Genomic DNA, 22,775 nt, shown 5'->3' with positions numbered 1-22,775 from the left:
TCACCTACAGTACGAGCCAGATCCAGCATTAATGGACACTGCAGTCTGTTGTGGGATATTCAATATTCAAATGATGCTGAGGTCATGGGGTCCAACTCATTATGAGTAATGAGAAAAGCACATTTGCATTGCGCGTATACAGTGTGACGCCGTCAACGAAAGCGCTGCATTTTGGGCCTGTCCGTAAAGGGCCGGACGTAATGAACAGCTGTCAGGTATGTCTGTAATGGTATCGTTGCTGTACTTGCTGTGACATCACGTAATTCAGTCACGAAAGTGAGTTCAAGCATCCGAGCCAAATGAAAAGTTGTATGAGAGAAAAGTTTTGAAAGCGTTATTTCATAAAAGGCGTTGTGGGAAAATATGAAAATGGTGCGCTTTTTCTTTAATTTTCCACCTGTGAAATTTACTCTCAGTGAGTCACCTTCATGTGGTATTTGCATTTAATATATTACACTCTCTATGGAGAAAGTGGTCTTGTTCAAAAAGTCAACAGTTTCTTTTCCCCAAAGGTTCAAATCTCAAATCGTAATGAACTACAGTGGAGGACTCTTAAAACGTGATGTCACTTTCCTTCCTCCTAAAAAGATGTTGTATTGCTTTATATAACATGTTTCCAAGTATTTAAAACAATAATAATAGGTTTTACATTTTTTAAATATGAAAAGCTACAGCTTTTACAACCGTTTAAACAGACTTTTACAGAAAAGTGTAAATTCCACATGTCGGTTGCATCTGTGTTGGATGTGGCTCAATCTTGTCCAGGCCTCAAGTGAAGTGAAAACTGTTTATGATAATAATGAAACAATAATGATTTGAGGAGTTTGTTAGTGTTAATCATTTGCGGGGCAGGGCGTATTCCAGTCTGATGGGGTGTTAAATCCAACCCACAGAATCCTGCCAGAGAGAAAGGAATCAAAGTCGTCGCATTCCCACAATGACCCTGGCACAGGAACGAAAAGTAATTGTTTCTGATCACAGTATGCAGTTATTTAAGTTCTTGCCTGCTATGCAATTTCAGCATGCTGACAAATTTGTGTGTATTTGAGCATCTCAAAGAGATGAGGTGACACATGTGAAAATGTGCCATTAAGCTGGCAGGTGGCTCAATTATCCTCTTCCCAGCAATTAGGCAGCACACATCGTCATCTTCAAGGGCATCGGCAAATATGTTTTCTCACTTGTTTTCCAGCAGGATGAGTCAGCCGCAGCCAGCATAATTTCCCCCAAATTGTTTCCAAGCCGGAGGATGACATTTTACAAAACTACAAACTTCCGGCGCTCACCCCTAACAACTTGTGGAGCGTGGATCGGCTTTTTGTTTACACCCTGCCAACAGAAAATATCGGACAAAACTGCCTATTTGCACTTGGCAGAAGGAAAACTTTCACACCATCCCCCGCACACCATGCAGAGCTAACAAACAGCATTTTAGGAGAATGCCGCACTAGTAAACTAAACCCGTCTGATTTAATGATGCTATTGTGAGACGCGTACGCCGACCTGTGCGTGGAGACGTGGAGGGGAAAGCTCCGTTTGGAAATGTGTCTGCGCTCATCGATGATGATCAGTCTCGTCAGAAGAACATGGAGAGAAGGTCACGTTCAGTCATCATCACCGCTCACGAGTAGGAAACGGGGTATATGGGGTAAGAAAGCTCTCGAATTTCATGAAAAATATCTTCATTTGTGTCCAGAAGATGAACGAAGGTCTTACGGGTTTGGAGCAACATGAGGGGGAGGAATTAATGACAGAAATTTCATTTTTGGGTGAACTAACCCTTTAAGCCGCCTTTCCACCGCACACGACAAATGACAGCGGATGGATGACCGGAAGTCATTTATTTGCTATGGAGAGTTGAATTTTCAGATTTGATTTGAGCTTTCAATGCATAAATTTTTTTAACTTGAGCGACTTTACACCGAATGTGACAAGCCGAGATACATGTGATGTATTCCAACGTATTCCAATCAGATCGGTGTGAGAATTATTATTACTTTTGGTTTAACTTAGTTTAACAGTGGAAAGGCGGCTTTAAAGTTAAAGGATTAGTTCACTTTCAAATAAAAATTTCCCGATAATTTACTCACCCCCATGTCATCCAAGATCGAAAAGAAATGAAGGTTTTTGAGGAAAAAAATGTTCTCCATATAATGGACTTCAATGGCAACCAACGGTTTGAAGGTTCAAATGTCAGTATCAATGCAGCTTCAAAGGCTCTACACGATTTTCAAAATGATATACTTTTTAACCGTCGAGCACCATCTCTGAGATGCGCCACGCATTGCGTCATCACGTTGGAAAGGTCACGCATCACGCCATCTGTCTAAGTTCTTTAATAATAATAATAATAATAATAATTTGTTACATTTATATAGCGCTTTTTCTGGGACCTCAAAGTGGTTCACATATGGTGTACTCTTTGTCTTTGTCTGTGAACTCCGGTTCAAAAAGGTAGGGAAGGGCAAAACTCCATCTCATTATCTCCTCCAACTTCAAAATCGTCCGACATCATTGTTTTAATTTATTATTATTATAAAAAAATAAAAAATTCGTGACCTTTCCACCGCGATGAGGTAATGCGTGGTGCATCTCAGAGATGAAGACGGGCATTTGTAAATCAAAAGTATAATTGTTTTGTTTTTTTAGAAAATTTCGATCATTTCGCTAGATAAGATCCTTATTTCTCGACTGGGATCGTGTAGAGACTTTGAAGCTGCATTGAGACTGATATTTGAACCTTCTTTGAACATTTGAATGGTTGGTTGCCATTGAAGTCCATTATACGGAGAAAAATCCTGGAATGTTTTCCTCAAAAATCTTAATTTCTTTTCGACTGAAGAAAGAAAGACATGGACATCTTGGATGACATGGGGGTGAGTAAATTATCAGGAAATTTTTATTTGAAAGTGAAATAATCCTTTAATTCACACTGCACCGACAGACGCCGACCAATGGCGACAATCACCAGATTGCAACACGTCACTTCTCAGACACTTCCTTGACCTGACAAACATCAATGGAACATGTTCAGTCAGCGAAACCAGGCACGGACCAATGCCGACAAGGGTAACGGGTGTTTTTGCACTAAATAGTTTGTCCAAAAGGTGGCAACACTGCCCAGGCCCATTGTTTCACAGTCGAAAACTAAACTGATGTGACAGAACAACAATAACAAACTACTGGAGGCGGCGACAACAATAAATGACCACGTTGACGAGCGTTTTGTGCGAGGGGATAAAAAAAATGCAACTGTAGTTTAAAGGAGTACAATGACATTTTTTATATGTGATGACTTCTGGAGAGAAATAGCACACTGGACGAGGATGAACCTTTCTAGTTAAGCGCCTGTGTTCGCGCACACTATTAAATGAGTATACTTTGAAATATTGTGGGTTCGGCTATACTCATACGCAAAAGGCCCCAAATTATACTTAAAGAACGAACTGGTGTGAAGTAATTTCAAACAAAATCAGGCCAAAACGAAGTTTGCTTTGGGAGCTCGAAACTGGAAAAGTTCACTCCGACTGGTAAACACCTTTGAATTACCATTGTTCCATTACAAATACGTAATAGGTGGTTGTAGCTCTGGGGCTCCGCCTTATTTCACCTCAAGTCTCAATCGAGTGGAAGCCCCAAAGAGCATGCACTTTTTTTAAAACCTGGGCCTCTTTGGGAGGTCATCCTGGCTTTGACCTCTACCGTAATGCCCATCACCAAGCAGACATGATGTGTAGAGAGCCACAGGCATCAGATGTGACCATCTGCACTGTCCAGCAGAGCATCCAGATCCTCATCAGTGTTAGAAGAAGGACACTCCTCTAAATGGCCGGATATTTGTGTACAGCACAGTTGGACAGATGGAGGGTAAATAGTGTATTAAATAGTAAATAGTTTCAGGTATACTATAGTGTGAGACCGTACAAACACATCACCACAGCCTGTTTACTGACCATCTGATGCATGTTACACACAAACCTGGCGAACACTAGGCTATCTGAAAGTCTGCAGTTTCCATTTGATTGGCTGATACAGTTTCCAGAAGTCATAGTGCATCAGAAATACAGTGTTTACATTGTTTTGAAAATATTTTTTTATGTTTTTATTTGGGAAAAAGTCTCATATGCTCATTAAGGCTGAATTTATTTGATTAATAGTATGTAATTATATTACAATTTAAAGCTCCAGTCCATAACTTTTTTGGGTTAAAAATTATCCAAAATAATATTTTTAGCAAGTACGTACCAGCTCGATTCAAAACGGTAAGCTTGTAATAATGTTTTTAATTCCCGTGGTAATGGTGGATTTCCGCGGGAAATTCGAGCATGTCTTTGCGTCTTTACGTCACATCTGTAGGCCTACACATAAAGAAAAGTCTCGGCTAGTAGGCTATGAGTGTGAGGATGTTGGAGGTGGAGATTTAGCCTTTTCTCACAGCACAACATTACAATTTGAGAACAATGTATAGTTTGACGTTATATGATAAGCGATCGTTAGATTTAATTAGTGTGATTTACTGCAATGCTTTTTTCCCCTTAGTTGGTCAGAACAAAAGTGGATGTTACTTACTTGTTCAGATGACATTTTCCGGTGAAAATGTTTATGTTGGTCATACTTCCAAAAAGTAGAATCTGTGATTGTGAATGACAGTATCCACACGTTCTCCTCAAAACATTGTGTTCATCCGCGCTGTGCCGTGCCGAGGCACAACCCACGTAAAGTTGATTATTCCGCGAATAACTGCAATTGCAGATTTCGACCAGAGATGGCGACAAAGAGGAAAATCTGCGGACTGCAGCTTATTTTTATTTTATATATATATAATGTCACATAATCCTTCCGAATTCACTATGATTTAGTGCTCAAGAAACATGTCTTATTTTTATATTTAAATGTAGTTTCTTCACACCAAGACTATCATTTTATTATCCTTTCTCTGATAAACCAGCCCCTTAATGGCATGTAAAAAATAAAACAAAATAAAAAAACATATTGGTCACTGTACATATAAATGAAATATCAAAGGTCTGGTCATATGTGACTACCAGTGATGTCTTATTAAAGCTCTGTGAAGGAAATTAATTCTGGCAGATTTAACAAGAAGTACAGGTGACCTTTGAACTGAAGAATTATTGACAGAAAGGCTATTCTGATCTCCACTGTGACCTTGAGCAAGGCTCTTAACCCCAGGATGCTCCACACGACTGGCACGCAATTAAAGTTGGTTTGAACAGAAAAAAAACCCTGCTAAAATACAAGTAAAGAGGACAGACCTTTCAGTCAAACACATTACAGTGCTTCAACAAGTCATGTCAGATTCACAATAAACTTGTACAATAACAAGCAGTTTTCAATCAAATGAAATTTCGCCAGCCAGTGACAGAGGTTCTCGACTGACATTAGCCCTGTCAGGTCACTTGTCCTCAAGTCTACCTTCCAGGAAGAGGGAGAGATTTAAGGATTTAATTGAATTCCCTGCACACAGACATAGGTACGCCACCGGAGCCCAAAGGGGACGTTTGCTCGGGGCCCATCTGGAGTCTCCACTGCATGGCTTGTCAGGACTCGGTGATTTCCACACACGTCACTGCATTTGAGAAGGTTAGCAGTGAATCACAAGAGCAGAGACATGGAGTGAGAGGAAGCCGCAGACATAGGCACAAAAATCACATAACCTGACTGACACATGTAAGTTACCATTAGGATTTTACACATTTATCTGGCTCGAACTGGCGGTCACGTGACTTGTGTATGGTCGCACACGTTTAAAGGCTTAGCAGGAATTTTATTTAATTTGAACTTCCGGATTGTTAAACATAATCCAGCTGTCTGTCACCATGTCAAAGACATGGTGACAGACAGCAGGATTATGTTACACTGACTGAGACAAATCACGCTCGAGAGATCTGCGAGCGATCAACAGCACAACAGCGCCCTCTGCTGTTCAGGAACGCCTCACACAAGCTCACAACATTTTAATTGACAATTTCCACCTAAATCCTAGAACAATATAAGACAACGATCTACCGCAAAAGCCACAAAACAAAATAACATGTTATGAGATTATGATTTCTCTCGATACATTCAACATTTAAATATTTACCCAAATGTCTTAACCCAGCCCAAACTAATTACCATTGCAGCTATTCCTCAAATTACCCTGCGTTTAGCCTCCCTGTGTGTTCTCTCCACATCCGAGATTCTCATTTCTGTCTTCATTTTTTTATTTTTTACTTAATTAACAGCAGGTTTATCTCTCACCTAAAAAACATCCTCAGTACTCCAGTTTAATTAAAAAGGGGGCTTGCATTCACGCTCCACATTATTCAGGAGTGTGTCTCTGCATGCAAACAAGCCCGTGCATCGCAGCTATTATGATAATTGGGAATATGAGCTCAATAATGGAGAATCCACAGCTAATGCCAGGTAAAGACACATGTGCACCTCTGCAACCAGACGGGATCAGAGCATTAACATGAGTCCAAAATGATTACACATGAGAATTTTACTAAGCCTCGTGTATTTAGTTGTCTTTTATAATGTCATACTTTATAGCTTACGGGTCATTTTTGTTACGCTACCGTTTCGAGTCTTTTTAAAAAAGGTATTTAAGTAGGCCTATTGCTATAAAAGGAGATCAACAAAAAATATGCTCAGGTCAAGCTACGGCACTTAACATTAGCCTTCTGATTAACTTAATTATGTACAATTGTAAGAAAAGTACAGAGCTAAAATGAGTCATTGTTAATTGAGGGCTGGATGTTAGCTTGGATTTTGATATCTTCAAACTTCTTTAAAAAAAATTGCTAATATATCCCACCACTTTCTGTTGATGTAACAGGGTGGAATACTTAACTCAGAAAAAAAAACAGCAGATATAACGAAACATCCCTAAATGAATTGTCAATATCACTCATGTAATGTTTAGTGCTGTTGTTTTCCTCCCCATCAAGATTGATGTCACTTCCTAGAGAATTACATCATTTAGGTCCAGACTTTTCTTAAATATCTAACAATGTTCCCAAGAAAACCTGTGTGTGGGAGGAAAAATGAAAGAAAACAATGAAGAAACACCTGGAGTACTTGTCAGTTTTTGGTGTTAAAAGTTGCATGTAGCAGCTGAGGACAAAACAAAAAAACAAAAAAATCCAATATCCATTATTTTATCCTAATACTTTATCCGTACCAGCTGGATCCGGGCCGTATCCAGATCAGATGGACCTGCACCTAGACACGATCAAAACTCAGCCCTGAATGTAAGTAGAGACCGTATCTACTAGACAATCCTCTGTGAAGGCCTTGTCGACGCGACAGCTATCAGCACAGATCTGGATGTGATCCAAGGAACTGGATGAATATTTAAATGCAACCGATCCAGATCTGAATTCTGACTTGCAATGCAGCCTGAATCATAATCACACCATGTTCTTTCATTGGCCACAGAACTGAGCCTGGTTTCTCCCAAGGTTTTTGTTCTCCATTCTGTCACCGATGGAGTTTGGGTTCCTTTTTGCCTCTGGCTTGCTTAGTTACAGGGACACTTTAATATTTAACAATATTATTGATCTGACTGCATGAGAACTGAGCTGGATGATGAAATCACTACCGCAGAGCTGCTTTATAGTCGAATTGAACTCATTTAATAGTTGATGAGCTTTATAACGGAATTGAATCAACACTGAACTGACTTCAGCTGAACAACAGCCGAAATGCATCCTTTTCTGTTATCACTGTAAAGCTGCTTTGAAACTATCTGTATTAGCACTATAGGTGCTAGGTGACTTGACAATAAATGAAAGCATATGCTGTGTGATGACGAGGAATGACCCTTATCTGTTGCTGCGACTTCGTTTCTTTAGGAATTAAACTCGCACGATCCTTCAGACCGAGGCTAATCGTAAGGTTTGGGTGACAACAGATGTGGCTGTCGAGGGCATTCTTGTGCCAGAGTCGCATCGACCTGGATAGAGCCGGACACGGTGGGCCGCGGCGGCTCGTCTCAGCCGTGCTCCTGCATTGATTTAGCCAATCTTCAGCAGTCGGGTGGAATTCCAGATCGCCGCTTTGAGTTGGATCAGGAAAAGCAAGGAACAAATGTCATAGATGTAGCGTTAATTTGCCAAACTAAAATGTCATTTGGGCAATCAATTTTAAGTTCAATCTAACCTTTGTACATTTTAATGGGCCGTAATTAAAATGTTCAACAGGTAGCAGGCGCACGGGGTCGCCGAGCGCGGCCTCGTGGCCTAGTAAAGGTAGGGAAAGTGTGCTTCTCTTCTGGATCAAAGCCCTGTTTTATACAAGTAAATGCCACTGAGTGGATGACATTTAACAAGCAGTGTTGTTTTGTAAGAACATGTCAGGGAAAAGGTCAGGCGAGGTGAATTTATAGTTCAGAGTGGATCATTGTAAAGGGCGAGGAGGTGATTTTCATTAAGCCTTGTTAATTATGTTTAAAAAAAGAAATTTCATGTCAATTGCTCCTGGACCCTCCTAGGCAGCAGCTGTCTGCACGATGTGCATAAGGTAAACATAATATGACAGCTAGCTATATACAACGTGTGTATGTGGGAGTATGAAACAGAGCTAAAAACAGAATCGCTTCCTACCTTTTGCCTAATTAAAGTTGATGTTCAAAAACCAATCTCTTATAAAATAGAGTGTTATTAACCTGTAGAAAAAAAATAAACTTAAAAGAAGAGTCTTAATTTGCTTGAAGTACAAAAGCATGTCTTTAAGGTCAGTGAGTGTGCCAAATTCAATTTACAAGTTTAATTTAAAGAGCATCTTCACATCAACCGCTCAACAAAGATTTACTTTGTTTTAATTGTTTTAAAGAAACACACTGAGCTCTGTTCTCAACGTTACGAGGAAAACATTGTAGTGTTTGTTCTTGTAGCGTGTAGCGGATAAGATCATTAATTTTTCCTTAAACTGAAGCAGGAACTACGGCTTGTTTTTACCGTTGTTCTTGAAAATACTTCATCTGCAGTCATTTTCTAGCTGTAAATAAATGTAATTATGTTATTAGATTGTAATTTGCAGTTACGTCAAAATAGTCATCTGAATACGTAATGCATGTTACTTGTAATGTGTTCAATCAAAACTAAATTTAGCTGGAAAATATCTTTATTCAAGAACCGTTATAAAGCCAAAACAATCTCTGTTACCTTAAATTATCCGTTTATCACTGTAAAGCCGCTTTGAAACAATCTACATTGTTGAAAGCGCTATGTAAATGAAGATGACTTGACTTGACACATTACTTTACTCGTACCATCAAAACGTAATCTTATTACATAATGCATGTTACTTGTAATGTATTACTTTACTCGAAACATCAAAACGTAATCTGATTACTTATTGATGTTACGAGTACAGTAACTACAAATAACATGCATTATGTAATCAGATTACTTTTTAAGTTTCGAGTTAAGTTACTTTACTCGTAACATTTAAAAAAAAAACTGATTACATAATGCATGTTACCTGTAATGTTACTTAACTCGAAACTTATAAAAGTAATCTGATTACATAATGCATGTTATTTGTAGTTACTTTACTCCCAACACTGCACATTTCAGATGAGATATGAAAACACCTGATCGCAAATTTTTCAACAGTCTGACTCTGAAAACATCAATAATATCAATGAAGATTTCAGTCTGTTTTTCAAGAGAGAAGAGCTAAATTTGTACATTTTGAACATAATCAGGTATAATCAGAAATAAGGGTAAATCGATGTACTGGAAGACTGGATGGAGCATGAGCGTTTTCTACAGAGTTGCACCTCCACCAGATCTATGATGGAATCACATCCTCGTCTGGTTAAACAGGAACAAACTCAATTGCGTTTGCAATAATTAAAGCAGTATTATATATATTTGTGTATATATTGTATAGTTTTCACATGATTTTATATAATTTTATTTATTTGTTTGTTACACAGTATTACATGCTATTACTGTATTATGTTTAATACAGTATCTCCAGTTAAAAACATGAACACATACTGTCCACTCAAGTGAACATCTGAAAATCTTATATATGGGTAAAAAAAAAAAAAGAAAGAAAAAAGTTTAAATCTGGTTTCTGGAATTTGAGAGTCATAAAAACTCTAACTGTGGTCATCATCATTATTTATGCATAAAAGGGTTAATATAATTTAAGTTTAAATGTACATTACACTTCAGGGATGACAACAGTAAAAAGTTTTACCACCCTTTATTATTTTGATGTTGTTTTGATCTTGTGTTTACAATTTCCTGCAATTTATGAACATTTTTACCAGTCCAACATCCGTAAGGATACATGTCCTGTATTTTAGACCTGGGACTGACATAGTTATAAACAGTTTAACTGGGAATATTATAAGACAGTATTTTTTGCATTATAAGCTATTAAAGATATGGGAATCCATCAGAGTTGTTGGGTGCGGCTCCACCCAGTGGAGAGAGTGTGTGTTGCACAGAGAGTGTGTGTTTACACACAGCAGCTGTCCTGTCAGATGAGCGAGGGCACAAACTGGTCATAAAGCTCAGTTAGTCCAACAAGATCAAACTCACTTTTGAGGTCATCAAGTGATAAAACGTCTTTCACTTCAAATGTAGACAACCTAAAAAATGGAAAAGCCAGCTGTGAAATTTAAACAATGGCCAGTGAAATATAGTTAACAATATATCACACAAAAGTGTATGCATTGTATATGCTTACATTCTCGTCTCCTCTAGTTGTGGAATCTCACAAAGGACGCTCATCATCTTTTCCTTGCAGCGTTTCCCTGAAGAATCAACATCAACTTTTACAGTCTTCTGAAGGTGTGTGTATTCCTATAGAGAGTCAGTTTAGAATGTATATTCATACGTCACAAGAATTGCATACACAAATCAAATCCAATAAAAACTCTAGTTAGTCAGGAATCAGGAAAGGAAAAGTCAGGAAAGTATATGCAATAAAGATGTCCAGAACATTTAGTGATGGCTGTGGTATTAATGAATATGTTATTGAATCAAATGTCTGGGAAAATGACAACAAATGTTCATACTATATGATTTTGGAGTCATACTTTAATATTTTCCTTCGTTCCTTGCAGCAAAATCAATATCGGTTTGCCCGTAAAGAGTCTTCCAGTGAGACACAGCTCTGAAGCCCATTTTTCAATCAGTTTTATGTATTTAGCTTTGGATCTCATGTGATCTAAATGTAGTAAAGCGGTCCATGTTCCTTCAGTCGTTTCTGCTCTGACCTCTGCTGAATGGCAGCTTGATGTTTTGATCAAGTCAGAGAAGTTTTCCTGAAGCCATAGCATTAAGCCATGGATCATGGGCTCTGGTGGAAGTGATCGTGCTGTGTCCAGTAATTGCTGTCTCAGGTCATGACACTCTTTCCTCGATAAGTGGCAGGAACTGATGCTGATATCTGGAGGAGTGTGGGGGTAGTTGGGAGAGATGTGGAAAATAAGGCCTAGCGGGGTCTTCTCGTTGTCCCTCTCTGTCAGTGTGTGTATGCGGTACACGATTCCCCTCTCAGCTGCATTTAAAAATGAAATTGCAACAGGAATACAATTATGTTGTGTATTCGTAGAGTTTGTATAGACAATGATCCACAAATAAATGTAATGAAATTAACAAAAAATAAACTTATTCACAGATTAATAGAACGAGATCTACAACATAAATGTTAGGATTTGAACAAAAAATTAAAATAAATAAAATGAGATTAGCAAATAAATTTTGTACATTTTTTGGATGGTTTTAATAGATGGTGGGCGGAGTCCACCTAATTTACTTATCTTATTTATTTTTCATCTCATTTTATTTTTATTCTTTGTGAATTTAATTAATTTATGTGAAACAACATATCATTCTTTATCTCATTCTATTTATTGGTGAATTTGTGTTAATGTCTTAACATTTATTGTGTGGATCATGATCTATTTATCAATAAGAAACCGTTCTTCTAGAATCTAACCCCATATAACTGATTTTATAATTCATGGTGCAAACTTATTTCATATGAAAAGACTATAGTTACAACAGTAATTATTGCTACTGTTAATCCATTATAATAATGAATGTGGCTCTCTTTCAAACTGTATCAGAGCCTGGCTTTCTGAATCTATTTTGTAGTATACCAAGTTACCACCGCTTTACTGCAAAAACAACATTAACACCCTGTAAACATGGGTTACCACTATGGTCATTACATTTTATGTTCAATAAAGAAAAATCACGGGTAATTACAATACTACAATGCATTCAGAAGAACTCACGTGACTCTTCTAACAACTCGAATTCGCCCTTCTCGCAGTATATGGCGGATAAAACTGACATTTCATCAAACGCTTCTTTTGACATGTTTGCATTCCTGCGAAATGCCACATTATTATTTAACGTGTGCAGATTGCTACCGGTTACATACGACCGGTTTTGTTATTGAACTACATGGTCATATTCCGTGTAGAAACACTAGAACAGAACACCAGTTCCGACTATATCGTTATCATTTTCAACATAAATATACCGATAGATTGAAACTGCTAATAAATACTTGTTAATGGGTCGTTTTATTGTATAGCAGCGTTTCACAAAATTGCAATCCCTAGAATGCTCAAATACAAATGATAATGTAAAGAAAATGAAATTGCACACCAAAAATCAGTAATCCTCTTGTTTGATAGCATCTAATCAAAGAATTTGATATCTGATCTGTAGATTGAAATATTTCATTTTCATATTTTGTTTTGAACATCATGTCAGTAGCAAATAAAAAACACAGCAAGAGAGCATTTTAATAAACATTATAATAGATTCATTTAACAACTGACTCTATGGCAGAAATAAATACACTTGATAAGCAAGAAAACAGCAGTAAATGAAGAAAAACTAAAAAGTATGTATCAGAGTATTTACGCAGTCACTGGATTTAGTCACTTTGGATTATTAACATTGTAGAAATTTTAAAATAAAACAGAATATTTGCATACCATAATGCCTAAAAAGACTACTAAAACTTTTTGTTTGGCTATTTCCTCTTTAATTACAGTAACAAAGCACAATGTATGATACCGTATATCTGCAACACCACACAGTGCCACTGTAGCATTCTTTGCACATATCATTGGACGAAGTCTTGAAAATATGCACATTATAAATCCATGACAGGAAAATAAGAAGGTCAATCTGATTCCATTAGCAAAAAAAAAAAATGTGTTATATAAATATGAGTTCCTTTATATCCTATAGATCACACAAGACTCTGTGTGGAGATATTCACGTGGAGGTCCAACGCCACCAGGCCACTTTCATACGGTCCCAAACTGCTCCTAAGGAATCGAAGGCAGGACGCACGTCAAGGATAGTATGCTTAGACACCTGGCCTCCATCGTAGTAGTCTATCACATATCTGACATCTTTTCCACACCGGTCAATAATCCAGTCATGCCTGTCAAACGGTAGCTCATGCCTACAACACAGGACCAAAAGCACGGTGACATTGACATTTACATTTTTTTATTTAAATTTAAACCCCCAAATATGATCATCTTTCTGCGAGGGATTTACATCCTAAAATTTAAAAGTATAACGTATATAATATATATATATCATATAATGTATAAAAGTATATATTTATAATATTTATAAATTATATATATAAGTATAACGTTTAAAAAAATAATATTATAAATGTGTAAAATATTTAGTCACTGTATTTTTTTATACTCACTGTAGTACTGAACTACTATGCAAGTTAGATGGATTTTATACATTTATTTTTAGCAAGTTATTTTGAATTAAATGTATGACTTTATAATTTATTTAAATCAATTTTAACTTAATAATTTAGTATTATTATTTTATTACATATTTTATTATTTTCCCTTGTGGCCCCATAGGAGCAGGGGCGATTCCAGGATATTTTAAATGGGGGGGCACAGGGGGGACCAAGAACCAGTCAGGGGGGGCCAATCAGAAAATTCAACTAAAAATAAATACTGGTTTAGAAAATATTAAGCACGATCACCAAAATATAGATGGTATTACATTTTTCTTTTTTGCATGGATTAGGGGTTGTCAAACTTTTTGGAGCCAGGGACCCCTCCCTTCATATTTATAACAGTGACTGAGCCCAAAGTTAATGAGGGAGCGGGTACTGAAATATTTTTGCACAAATGGTCTTCACCCAGGGTCGTATACAGAGTTTTCTAAATAGCCTACTGAGGTCTGAAAAGTGATCTTACTAGGGTGGTTCGGGGGCATGCCCCCCCGAGGAATTTTTGTCTTTCTTGATCTACACATGTGTATTTCAAGGTGTTTTAAGGCAAAAACATTGGATAACTACAGCTTTCCAATTCCATTCCGTCTTTGTTATTCCAATACTTATACACATTTGAGGTACACAAATATAGCCTAGCCTATATTTATACAATAATAATGGAAATATGTTTAATAGGTGATTGTGTTATTTAATTGCACTTATATCCACTGTAATTAGCGGGAAAACACATACAGTATATCGGTGTTAAATAGAAATACATTGTAAAATGTTATCCAGGTCTCATCCTGGGCACAGTGCTGACCTGTAGCTATATTTCCTTTCCCAAAGCTGAGCTTTGGATACTTTGCATACTGATTGTTTCTATTGTTCTTTTAAAACTTCTAGGCCTATATCTAAAATAGCTGTTTAGTTTAGCTATTTAAATCTTATCTCGCACTTTATGACTGTTAACTGCAGCGTCGTGCGGGAATCCACACTGGGCTTGTAGCTTCGATATTTCAAAATATATTTAGTGTGTAACTTACATACTTTCCTGCTGTTTTAAAAACGCGCAACTGTGCTTCCTCTTCGCGCGAGTCTCAAATCAAGCAGTGATTGACAATGGTGCGGTGGTGTCTCTTTCCTCCTGATTTTAAAACGCGCAACTGTGATCACTTCTTCTTCGCGTTCGCGCTAGTCTCAAATCAAACAGTGATTGACAGCGCTCTGGTCCAATGGTGCGGTGGGCATTTTCAGGTTGGTTGACAGCAAATCTAACCCAATGAGATTGGAGGGGGGGCACCAGGGGGGGCCAATCATATTCCAGGGGGGGCCGGTGCCACCCCGTGCCCCCCCTCTAGACACGCCCCTGCATAGGAGTCCCCGGACACCAGTTTGAAAACCCCAGTCTTAAGGGATACCATCACTTACCCCATCCAGTGGCGAAATCTTGCTCTGGGTGAAAAGTCTTTTGCTTTGCCACCAAACCTTAGAAGAGAAGGTCCACATGGGCATTCTCTGTGGAGAACAACAGCAGAACATCAGGGATCTTCTACTCTGTGACATCTGAGGATACACAGCTTCCTTTAACATGTGACCTACTTGGAATGGAGCTTTTCCCATCTCAGGATTTCCTGCCAGGCTTGCTCATTATTCTGGTTGTGAATCCTGATGATGTTTGTCATATCTTTTTCTTTGATATCATCATTGTTCCAGCGCCATCTGGTGAAAGTTTGAGTCGTAAGCAATGAAGGGCGATGATGCTAATTAGATGTACATTGCTTTTTCTCCATCAGGAACTCACCCTTTTCTCAGCATGGCATTCCAGAACATCTGCTCTGAGGGATAAACCCAGTTCTGCTCAGATCCACCACGAGGGATGGTAGATTCCTCTCTTTTAACAGACAGGGGAAACGGTTGACCAGGTGTAGGTTGCTGGTTAGGTGGTGGCATCTATAGAGAACAGAAAGTAAATAAGGCTGAATGGCAGAAAGGAGTCTCAGTGCATCTAAACATCCAGGTAACCAATTTCAGAGGGGCAAAGTACCATGTTTGCTGGATTAATGTCAGACATTGTGGGTTTAGCCTTGTCAGCAGCTCTCATAGGGCACTCTACAAACTCATAAGCCCTGGCCTGATGTGTTGGTACATCAGGCACTTTCTCTAGCTGATCGCTAGCCGGAGCGGACACCTGATGCATTGGACATTCTGGCGGCGGGGCACCTGTTGGGGATGTTAAGAATGACAACTGAGGAGAACATCTTCTTTAGATTAAATCTGTAAGGGCTGCAACAACTGATCAATAAAATCGATCATAATCAATAATGAAAATAATCTACAGCAAATTTAATTATTGATTATTGTCTGTGCGCTGTGCATGAAAAAAAAAGAGTTAAAATATAAACTACGTTCTAAAAGCACAAAACAAATGATTGTTTACCTTTTTTTAAAGTAGAAGTTAAAGCTAAATAAAAATAATAAAAACATTCGAATGCGTTTTGTCATAAAAACGCATTATTAAAGTGACGACACGTGACTGGTGGATGATAATCATGCACATAATTTATGGCACAGCTAGAGCCTAGATACGTTCGCTATATTGTTTTCATTGCCTTCAACTTATTAATTACAATTATTATTTTTAAATAAGGAGTCTTTGTTAGATTTTTTTTTTTATAGATTAGTCGAGTATATAATGGACAAATTAATCGATTAAGAAAATAATTGTTTGTTGGTGCAGCTCTGCTGTACATGTAAAAAAAAACAGGATTTTTCTAGATAACTGATTATTATAATTACTGAAGTACTGGAGTATCCTTCTCACTTTTAATAACATCTTGATGCATCGGACAGCCCTTTGGTGGCACCATGATGCCCTCTGCCTTCACGGTGCCTGTAGGGCTGGACATAGTGTCTCCCATCAGCTTCACAGACAAAAAAAAAGACAAAATAACAGTAAGTTTTGAGTGGCTTTACATTTAGCATTTTAGTATTACTGCAGTTAGGCTATATACACAGTACATGCATGCATAAAATCATATTACATGCTTAACATGCTTAAATAACATCTGAACTCAACTATTGTGTTCTTGCATGATAAGTTACACACAGGATTTTGTGAATCAGACTTTTGAGAACATAATTAATTTTCGTATTATAGTTTTTTTTATATATATATATTATTATGATTGATGCAAATGCAACATACAAGAAATAACAACATACAATACTAGTATTCCCACATATCAAGCCAAAGTACACTGGGGAGTATCTACATTATAAATTAAGAAGAGATATAAAGTGTTTTTGCATTATAGTTGTCAAACTGTACATCTGATTGGCTGCTGTGTCACTATGAATAAACATTGAAAATCTGTACACACGTGTCTTCCTTTCTCTATCCCAGTCCGTGGACTTCAAGATCAATGTTATTGATGTCTGCATAATTTACTACAAACGTATGCTTTTGGGAAGTCGTGTGTTACACAAAACATGTTATACAAGACTCCTCACTTATAGAACAGTATGTTACATACACAACACAAGCATAATATAAAAGCATGTACTAGTCTGTCCAGATGGCGGTATTAACTGCTCGTATTGTTCAAATTGCACTGTGTTAAAACTAACTTACATGTGCAAAATATCTCTGATAAAATACTAACCGCTATATAACAGTAACACTTACCTCACACCTCTACTGTCAAAGTCGTTCACCAGAAATATGCCTCATATCCCAAGATGCTCTGGGTCATTGCATCACGCCGTGTGTGTGGCACGCATGGGCATCCAGATGCATACTGCACCCTAGAGGATTGGAGTTTGTATTTTTATTCTATTTAAGTGACGATCTAATTTAATTTAATTTAATTTAATTTAATTTAAACAATAAAATAATTTTCAAATTATATTATTTTACTCATCGAATATTCTGAACCATCAATTCCATTGTTTGGGACAGCATTTAAAAAATAAATAATGTTTTGCTGTGGTAAATTGTAGCTATAGGCCTATCTCAGATTTTGTAAACTCCTATCACTAAAAGATTCATTCAGTTAGTCTTTCTGGAGGTTAGCCTATATCATTATGCCCGTGGAACAAGTGACTGATTGAGTGCTATTCGAATAAGTGAATAATTGAATCATTCAGTGAACAGATGTTAAAAACAGGTGTTTATGACCGAAACACGTTACTTTTGCTAGAGTTTTAAAAGAGAACTCAGTTGAACAAGTCAGTCCCAGTGGATGGAAGTGAACAATAATTATTTGCTTACTTAAAAGATTTGAGATTTTGAGAGTAGGCTAACAAGTAGTGATGGGCAGATCGAGGCTTCGTGAAGCAATGAAACAGTTGAACCCTATGGTTGAGCCAAATGGTCCATATTGTTTCGAGGCTTCGAATCAATCCGACACCCGTCTCCACGGTGACACCTAGTGGTCACTTGCAGGTGTTGATCTGAAACAACCTTGACGAGCCATTAAAATTGTTGTTGTTTTTTTATTATTGTACTTTTCTAATGTAAATCTTGTAGGCTCCTCACTGTGCATAATGTTATTTTGGTCCTGCAAAATGAATATTAATAAAATAAATCAAGCCACAATGTCTCACTTTTTTAGATATTTTTATTCAAAAATATTAATTTCTCTGCTGTGGAAGGACTTTTAGCCTAATTCTTTTTTTACAGATAATTTCTCCAACCTTTGAAAAAATCCTCTCACAAGGGACACTTGTTGTCGGCATACAAAGATATTTTTTAGCCATGACACAAATGAGGAAAGATTACTGGGGGCTGTTCCATAAACCAAGATTAGAGTATAAGCCAGACTTATTTTGGTTAGTCAGACTTATTGTCGGTTGATTCTGTTTCATAAAGCAAACTTAAAATAGTTCAAACTCAGTTACCCTGGCAACTTATGCTGGGAAACTAGCCTGGTCCAGGGCAGGCTAACTGTCAGGCTAAGCCTCAGTTGTTGCACAGATCCTCTAACACTGACCAATAGGAACACAAGTACTGACAATCTCTCATACCATTATTTGACTTTATTAACCACTATAAGTCCAAAAATAAATATACAGTAAAGAAAATCAACTTAAGGCTACAATGATAAATTAGACAATATAGACCTAAAAACATATATATGTCGGGGTTTATACATATATATATTCTACAGGTTTACTTTTCTTACTGGCTGAATGTTTTGTGATTTAATTAGATAGTTTTAAAAATTTATGAAACACAACATTTAAAAGAAATAATTACAAAAGCACAGTATACATTTAAACTGGTAAGATGAATCTGAGCTTAGTAATTGTATTAACCTACACTTGATTTACCCCATTAAAATAGTCCCTTTACATTTATTATCCTAAAAATACACTAAATTGTAGGTTTAAAATTCTAAGGCACATCTAATGTCCAACAACCAATATTTTAGCATATATATATATATATATTTTATGTACTTTATTATGTCTTTCAATTCAAATACATTTAACACAATTATACAAATGGACAGTTCCTTTAAAGACATAATATTTTCCCCCGATAAATCTTATTTTTCCTTATACTTTTTTCTTTTGTGATAATACCCACCAACACATAAAAACTAGGCTATTAGAACAACAACCATTAAGTACATAGTTAGACACTTTTACATATGAAAAAAAATGGAAAAAATAAAACATTCACATATTTATATCAAACTCTTATAATGACACATAATTCATAATAAGTTATTAAAGTAATATTATTTAAATATTAAATAAGTAAATAAATAAAATAACAAATAACTAGAGGGAAGGGAAGGTTATTTAGTAGGCTAATATGTATTCCTTTATTTTATGGAATATTCTTTGATTTTAGAGTTGCACATATCTTTTCAAAATGTATACTTTTGCTCTTAATTTCATGTTATCCTCTCCATAATGCACTGTATAAACTAAATCTAACCAAACATTCTTGCTTTCTCCAAAAAAAAAGAAGATTGCTTTAAAAGCTGTAATTCTCAGCATTCTAATTAAATAAGTATAAGTCATCTTTTTTAAGTAGCTTAGGTCCTAAACTCAAAACTATATTTTGTATCTTTATTATATTTGGTTTCTTAAAAATTTCTTCCCTGAATTAGGCCTACTTCTGTTCAATTGTTTTATTAGCTATAAGTATAAAATATATGAGTTTAATGAGATATAAGTTCACTGCAACTGATCCAACATCCTAAAGATAAATTATTATAATTAGAAGATATTTCTGGTGTTATAAAATATCGCATAGCCTATTAATTTTCAAAGCAAAATGTATATTAGTCAGAATTATTGCGCTCCGATTTGGCGCGCATGCGCGCAGCAGCGCTCGTTCAATGTGAAGTTTACAGCAAAATGGAACTATTTGCACGACTTTCTAAGATTTTCAGATGGAGAATATTCCTGTGAAATGTAAGTTTTGCAAACACCATGTCTTAAACGCATAAAACAGCACAAAATATATGCAGTTTGATGGTGGATCGATTTGATCTATGATCGACCTCCAGGGCTGCTTAAGAAACGCGTGCACACGCAGTTATCTAGACTAGATAAACCTGGATCAAATTAGTGGGATTGCGTGAACTTGAATTACCTTTTATGAAACCGCTTTAGCCCCAACTTATTTGTTAGGTTTATTCAAGTCGCGTTTTGGACTTTAATCCCCGCTTTTCTAAGCGGCTTTTATGGAACAGCCCCCTGCTCTCTCTTTCCAGTAAGTTAGTGGATCATGAGTTCTGGGCAAATATGCATCGTTGATGTATTTTTTTTTTTTCACTTCCACTGGGCATCAGCTGTAGCATTGTGTATCATCTGGGTTTGATGGATACGAGTATCAAAAAGTTCCCATAAACGGTCCTGTGTTTCTACTGGTGTTGATGTTGATGGGTCTGATGTTGACATTTCTATCCCTATATCTTTAATCTATCTATGTATCTATGTATCTATCTATCTATCTATTAATCTAGCTGTCTATATTTATATCTATGTATCTATTAATGTGTCACTATGTATAGGCTACTCTGTGTCTCTAGCCTATCAGTCAATGTGTTGTGTAAATTTAAATGTAAGCCTAAATATAACTAAACAAATCGCACTATAAATGTCACTATATCACCAAAAATCCGCTATCTCAAAATCAAACTCCTCTCACAAAAACCCACGAGGTCAATATGCGTATTGATTTCACTTTTATACAGATGTGCGATCGTGGTTTCCGACCGTGTCAATCAAACGCTGATTCGGCGGATCACACCTGGGGTCCGTTCTTCGTACGTTGCTTAAAACATCCGAGATCAAACGAGACATCCAAGATGATATAATCGGCCTAATCATGATCTGGCTAATTGGGTTGTTCGAACACACCTGCCGGTTATGATTAGTATAGCTGGATTGCGTTATCTGAGATAATTGCGCGTGCATGCGCTGGTTTAAAAGGGGATATGTATCGATAGTAGAAACATTGATCAGCAACGCTGCTATTGGCTGCTCACCGTGGCCAAAAGAGCACGCACAGTTTTTCTCCGCAGCAAAGCAAAAGCTAGTAGTCGAAGTTTATGCGGAATTTTAATGTTTAATGAAAACGCCAGGGAAGACATCAAAGTCTGTAAAAGCCAGGAGATGGGGCTGGCAAATAGTAGCAAACAAATTAAATTCAATAGTGGGGACCATGTTAAATGTTTCTATCACTTGTTACAGTATATATATTTTTGTATTTTAATTTAATTTCATAATTACTTTGTTCATTGTAATGTCAGAGCCACCACCCACTAGAACATTGGAACAAGTAAAAGTGAAAATGGTAATCTTTACTAAGCTACTTATACTGTTCTTGGTCTCTTTTAAAAATACACCGTTAAATGATGTGCATTTGTTGTTCATGTGCAGCAACCAAGAAAAAGGCTATAAAAATGAATAAAAAACAGGTGGTGGTCACTTACTCCCCGACAGAAGGGCTGGCCCTTGGGTTGAATGTGAATTGACCCTATTGTGGGGGGCATCTCTGGGGGCAGCTCTTCCTTAGACCCACGGCAGGGACCAGTAGCAACAGCTTCATTACTGGTAAATGAGCTTTTAATTATCTTAGTACACTGTAAAATAATTTGTTGCTGCATTAAATTAAGTAGGCCTATTATCCAAATGGCTGGTCTAAAGCGTGAATTGCTTTACTTTATGAAAGTGAACACTGCATGTAGGCTAATGTAAAATTATCTCTCTAAAAGAACACACAGAGTACTTATTGCTGACCTTGCATAATATCTCTTGTTGCAGGCAAAAGATGGCTTGATCATTGGCTTTTCTTTACAAAGAATAATTGAAATAAAAAAGGAACTAAGCATATTTGTCTTGTCTTTTATTAAACATTTAGTGAATTTTAAAAATGGTGTCCCACAATTCTGTCCCGTGCTGCTCTGCTACTAGGTCCGTCCAAGTGCACTGGTGGAGGTCATCATCAGGCTGGAGGTCATCATCAGGCTGCACCTCCACCACAGGGATCCTCTCCTTTCTGATGTGTAATGATGTGTAATACGGCACATGTAACAATAATGTCACAGTCCCTGTCAGGTGCAACCCTCAGACTTTTCAGACACTGAAATTTTCCCTTTAGTTGCCCATGGTCAATTTAAAACTGTGCCCTTGTCCTGGCTAGAGCTCCATTGTCCGGGTTGTGGGTCAGGGAATGGGGTCATAAAATACTGCCTGCAGGTATAGCCCCTGTGTCTCCAAGCATGTTGTAATCACCTACATAATGAAAAAAAAAAAGTTATGTTAGGCTCAGAATACGTGTAGCCTATGTAATACAGTGTGCTTGATATTTATATTTTCCGTTTCCATGTTCAAATAATGTGCTACATGTGACTATGTGACTGATATATAGTGTCACACACTGCCAAGACATTTTAGTCAGTCAACTGCATACTTTTTGATTCAATTCCTTTTTTTTTTCTTTTTTTTTATAATATTACTAATATGATATATTTAGAATTGTAATAGTAACTTAC

At 37.0% G+C, this 22,775-nt stretch overlaps 2 protein-coding genes and 1 long non-coding RNA gene across 4 annotated transcripts; 1 reads left to right on the top strand and 2 right to left on the bottom strand.

Moving 5' to 3' along the window:
• Positions 1-6,336: 6,336 nt before the first annotated feature.
• LOC306998794 lies at positions 6,337-8,210 on the top strand. The gene is made up of 3 exons (XR_013797659.1): positions 6,337-6,426; positions 7,190-7,256; positions 7,860-8,210. It is a non-coding gene; the product is annotated as an uncharacterized lncRNA (long non-coding RNA).
• Positions 8,211-9,867: 1,657 nt separating this feature from the next.
• On the bottom strand, positions 9,868-12,469 carry rwdd3 (RWD domain containing 3). Of its 2 annotated transcripts, none has more exons than XM_079613748.1 (4): positions 12,272-12,469; positions 11,066-11,529; positions 10,714-10,829; positions 9,868-10,615 (listed from the first exon to the last, which is right to left on the bottom strand). In XM_079613748.1, exons 1-4 carry the CDS (start codon positions 12,354-12,356, stop codon positions 10,504-10,506), a joined length of 777 nt encoding a protein of 258 aa, XP_079469874.1. In that variant the 5' UTR covers positions 12,357-12,469; the 3' UTR covers positions 9,868-10,503. The 2 variants fall into 2 exon arrangements, with proteins under 2 accessions (XP_079469874.1, XP_079469875.1); XM_079613749.1 differs by having other exon boundaries at positions 9,888-10,615; positions 11,246-11,529.
• A 316-nt stretch (positions 12,470-12,785) lies between these two features.
• hccsa.1 (holocytochrome c synthase a) lies at positions 12,786-17,569 on the bottom strand. The gene is made up of 7 exons (XM_079613746.1): positions 17,444-17,569; positions 16,580-16,679; positions 15,803-15,978; positions 15,560-15,708; positions 15,358-15,477; positions 15,187-15,273; positions 12,786-13,464 (listed from the first exon to the last, which is right to left on the bottom strand). The coding sequence occupies exons 2-7, from the start codon at positions 16,674-16,676 to the stop codon at positions 13,272-13,274; spliced, it is 822 nt and encodes a 273-aa protein (XP_079469872.1). The 5' UTR covers positions 16,677-16,679; positions 17,444-17,569; the 3' UTR covers positions 12,786-13,271.
• Positions 17,570-22,775: the final 5,206 nt, after the last annotated feature.

The sequence above is a fragment of the Phoxinus phoxinus genome, assembly GCF_949152265.1.
Source record: "Phoxinus phoxinus genome assembly, chromosome: 5".
Lineage (NCBI taxonomy): Eukaryota > Metazoa > Chordata > Actinopteri > Cypriniformes > Leuciscidae > Phoxinus > Phoxinus phoxinus.
Note: the sequence above shows the minus strand (reverse complement) of the source record. Positions and strands in the feature narration are given on the sequence as shown.